This window comes from Phalaenopsis equestris, unplaced genomic scaffold (assembly GCF_001263595.1).
Source record: "Phalaenopsis equestris unplaced genomic scaffold, ASM126359v1 Scaffold000170, whole genome shotgun sequence".
Classification (NCBI taxonomy): domain Eukaryota; kingdom Viridiplantae; phylum Streptophyta; class Magnoliopsida; order Asparagales; family Orchidaceae; genus Phalaenopsis; species Phalaenopsis equestris.
Window position 1 is genome coordinate 20,264 of NW_018164612.1, and position 3,341 is coordinate 23,604.

Here is a 3,341-nt window from a genome sequence, read left to right on the forward strand (position 1 = left end):
GTAATGGATATGTAAATATTTATCATGCAAAAACTTTTATTCTTATTAATCCTTGGAAAAAATAAACTAGATAAATAATGATGCTATATTTTTTCTTTAATAATAAAGCATAAGTTATACTTGATTTCAAATTAGATTCATCGCTTGGAAATACAATTTTTAGCACTTTACCCTTCCAAAAGAAATTTTCGGCAAGATTTTGCTAATGCCAGTTAACATAGGCTTCATTATTAATTATTCTAAATTTATTTCTTTGTTACTATATAATTGATTTGTATTCCATAACCCAAAATTATCAAAACAAAATGTTGACTGAAAGAGTGATTAGAACATCTTATGCTAAATAGTAAAAAGACATTGGTGAGAAAATTATCAATAATATATAACTTTTATTTAATTAAACAACAACAACAACAATAACAACAACTACAACAACAACTGCAACAAAAAAAGCCTATTCTCTACTAAGCAAGGTTGGCTATATTCATCATCTTTCTCTTATTCAACTAAACTTTTACATAAATTTCCCATTGAGTTGAAATGTAAGCATTCACACAAATAATTGAACTACCCGACCATTAAGTGGTTGCACAGGCCTTGCATTCTTTGCATAACCCTACATAATGAGAAATTGTGCTTGTTAATAGATTACAAGCAAAATTATAAAAAAATAACTACTTTTTTTTTAGTTTTTTTGGCATTTTCAGAAAGTTGCATTCTTTTCATAACCCTACATAAAGAGAAATTGTGCTTGTTAAATATTACAAGAAATATTACAAGAAAATAACTACTTTTTTTTTTACATTCTTAGAAAACTTACAGCTATTGCAGCATCCTTTAGCAAATTCAGCTGCTCTATAGATATAGTTCTGATCTATAAAAATAAATTGTATTATTTATAAGTTAACAAAATCATAATAAATTTTAAAAATTAGACTGCATGCTGAAATTTAATTTATAAATGAGAAAATATTCGTTACCTTTTTATTGATAGTCCACGTGACACCTTCAGTGCATGGTGGAATAGTGATAGATCCCTTCAATCTATAGTAGTATTTTCCAAATTTTCGAATTATCTCCATTGGATCAATGTTTCCAATATCCACCTTTGCATCAATTTTCTTACTTATTGTACGAATATGCTTCTCAACCTAATATTAAGAGTAAATTTGATTACTTTAATAATGATAACATTAAATTTAAAATAAAAATAAATTTGTGCATAATTAAGTATAAATATTTATAGATAAACATAACTAATTGCTTGATAATAAACCATACTAATGTAGTAAGATGGTGCATACATGCATAAAATTAATAGAATAGAAACTTAGTACCTTTGTAAAAAATGGATCTGGAGCTCCAACTTCATATAAGAAGCTTACCATAGCCATTTGTTGGTCAGTGGTACGTTGGTGAAGCAAATGAACCTCTAAATCAAATCTGAGTTGGCCATTATATTAATAAATAGGACTTTTAGTATTGAGATAGTATGAATATAAAAGAGAGTATTGATGATATACTACATCATAAAATAAGAATATGACATGAAGATTTTTAACATGTTGGATCTAAAAAAATGTTCATAATGAGTCAATACATGAACTAGTTGCATGGATAACTATTCTAGGTGTTAAAGAAAAAGATTAGCTTCTAACATAAATCTTTAATATCATACCTTTTTAAAATTATTAAAGAAGGTGTTTTGCAACTATATTCTTTATTTTTAATGAGATATACAATTTAAATATTTATTTATAACACTTACTGTTTTCCATTAATTATGTTCTCTGAAGGCGTGTGCCAGTGCACTTGTTTTAGTGGATATTCTGTTTTATTGATCCATACAGCACCCACTACATCTTCCCATTCGATCTGTCATGTCAAAAACATCTCATAATATTAGCTCAATGACATTTATCATACCTAAAATAGTCTTCATAATTTTTTTTAAATAACATAAGAAAGCTTTTTAATGTACCACGATGTTGTGACCAAGATTCTTCATCACTGCGTTTTTAGGATGATAACTCCATTTAAGGTCCTCAGGTTGATATACTAACTCACACTTTTTATCATCTATTCGTACTGGTGATTGTGAGTGCCCAATTTTACATGTCTCCCAGTCTTTACGGATATCTCCCCAATGATCCGGACCATTCCAAGCCCCCACTGTATAGCTAAACTCCTCATGATCTGTCATTTTGACATCATTATAACATAAAGTATAAAAAAAGAATAATATTTTCATAAAAATAAATGTGATAACTTTTGCATATCAATAATAGTTCATATACCGTAGGCCATTGCACCATGATTGATGTAGAAAAAAGCCAGTATAGTTATGATGAGGACAAGTTGCTTGAAGAGTTCCATTATTGATCTCAATAACAACTAGATAGTAAGGGAAAATTGATATGAGAATGAGATTTGAGTAAATTTGACAGAAATTTATAGTAAGCTAGGCTCTATCCATCCCATCCATGGTCAAAGTTAAGTAGCGTTAAAATATTGTCAAGGGACAGAGCTCCAGCCACTTATTATTATAATTTTTTGGACATTTATGTACATATCACTATATTCTAATAAGTTTACACATTCAACACCTACTTATTATATTTATACACAAATCATATATCTCAGATAAAAAAAATTACCATATTAACTTTACAAAAATGAAATGTAGCTTTTCATTCATAGAAAAAGTGACATGTATGAAAAAATTGAAGCTTAGGTGTAAGATATGTAAACACCAATGAATTAAATTGTTTGCCGTAAATCTTCAAATTTCTTTCTTTTGTTTAATTGTTAGTGTTTTAAATGTCAGCTCATTTTGCACACAAGTGACGATTAATTTGTCAATTATAAGGCTGCCAAATAGCCGGCGTTCAAGCTAGAAGCATGATCCAAATGAAATTGGTAAAAATAAATTAGACAGTTTAATCTTCACAGCATTTAATAATATTTTGTCAAATCCGAGTTTATCATAAGAGATAAGTTTATAAACTGTAGAAGATAATCATGATATTGCTTGGAAAAACTAAGCTGCATACCACACAAAGCTTATTCTAAATTTCATTTTTCCTGATTAAAATTCAAAATTAAATCATGTTGGTAACAATGATTTAATTCACTTTTCTATTTAGTGTGTTCCATTATAACGAAGAAAAATTTCTTCCTTAGTTTCATTAATTAAAATAGAATAAAGTGAATAATATTAAACAATAACATTTCAGAACATTTAAACTTATGGGGCTGATCAAATTATATCAATGAAATGATTTATTTCTTGTATGATAAACGACATAGAGAGCTTTATGCGGTAAGATAGATCTCCATAA

At 27.9% G+C, this 3,341-nt stretch overlaps 1 protein-coding gene across 1 annotated transcript; it reads right to left on the reverse strand.

Annotated features, from left to right (window-relative positions):
* Nucleotides 1-703: 703 nt before the first annotated feature.
* Nucleotides 704-2,409, reverse strand: LOC110022132 (bifunctional monodehydroascorbate reductase and carbonic anhydrase nectarin-3-like). The gene is made up of 7 exons (XM_020720939.1): nt 2,298-2,409; nt 1,982-2,196; nt 1,769-1,875; nt 1,338-1,443; nt 981-1,151; nt 821-874; nt 704-730 (listed from the first exon to the last, which is right to left on the reverse strand). The coding sequence occupies exons 1-7, from the start codon at nt 2,374-2,376 to the stop codon at nt 704-706; spliced, it is 759 nt and encodes a 252-aa protein (XP_020576598.1). The 5' UTR covers nt 2,377-2,409.
* Nucleotides 2,410-3,341: the final 932 nt, after the last annotated feature.

Coding starts and splice junctions, on each gene's coding strand:
- LOC110022132 (XM_020720939.1), bottom strand. CDS start 2,376: ATGGAACTCTTCAAGCAACTTGTCCTCATCATAACTATACTGGCTTTT. Junction 1,876..1,981: donor ATCTTGGTCACAACATCGTG/GTACATTAAAAA, acceptor TTGACATGACAG/ATCGAATGGGAAGATGTAGT. Junction 731..820: donor TAAAGGATGCTGCAATAGCT/GTAAGTTTTCTA, acceptor CTCTTTATGTAG/GGTTATGAAAAGAATGCAAC.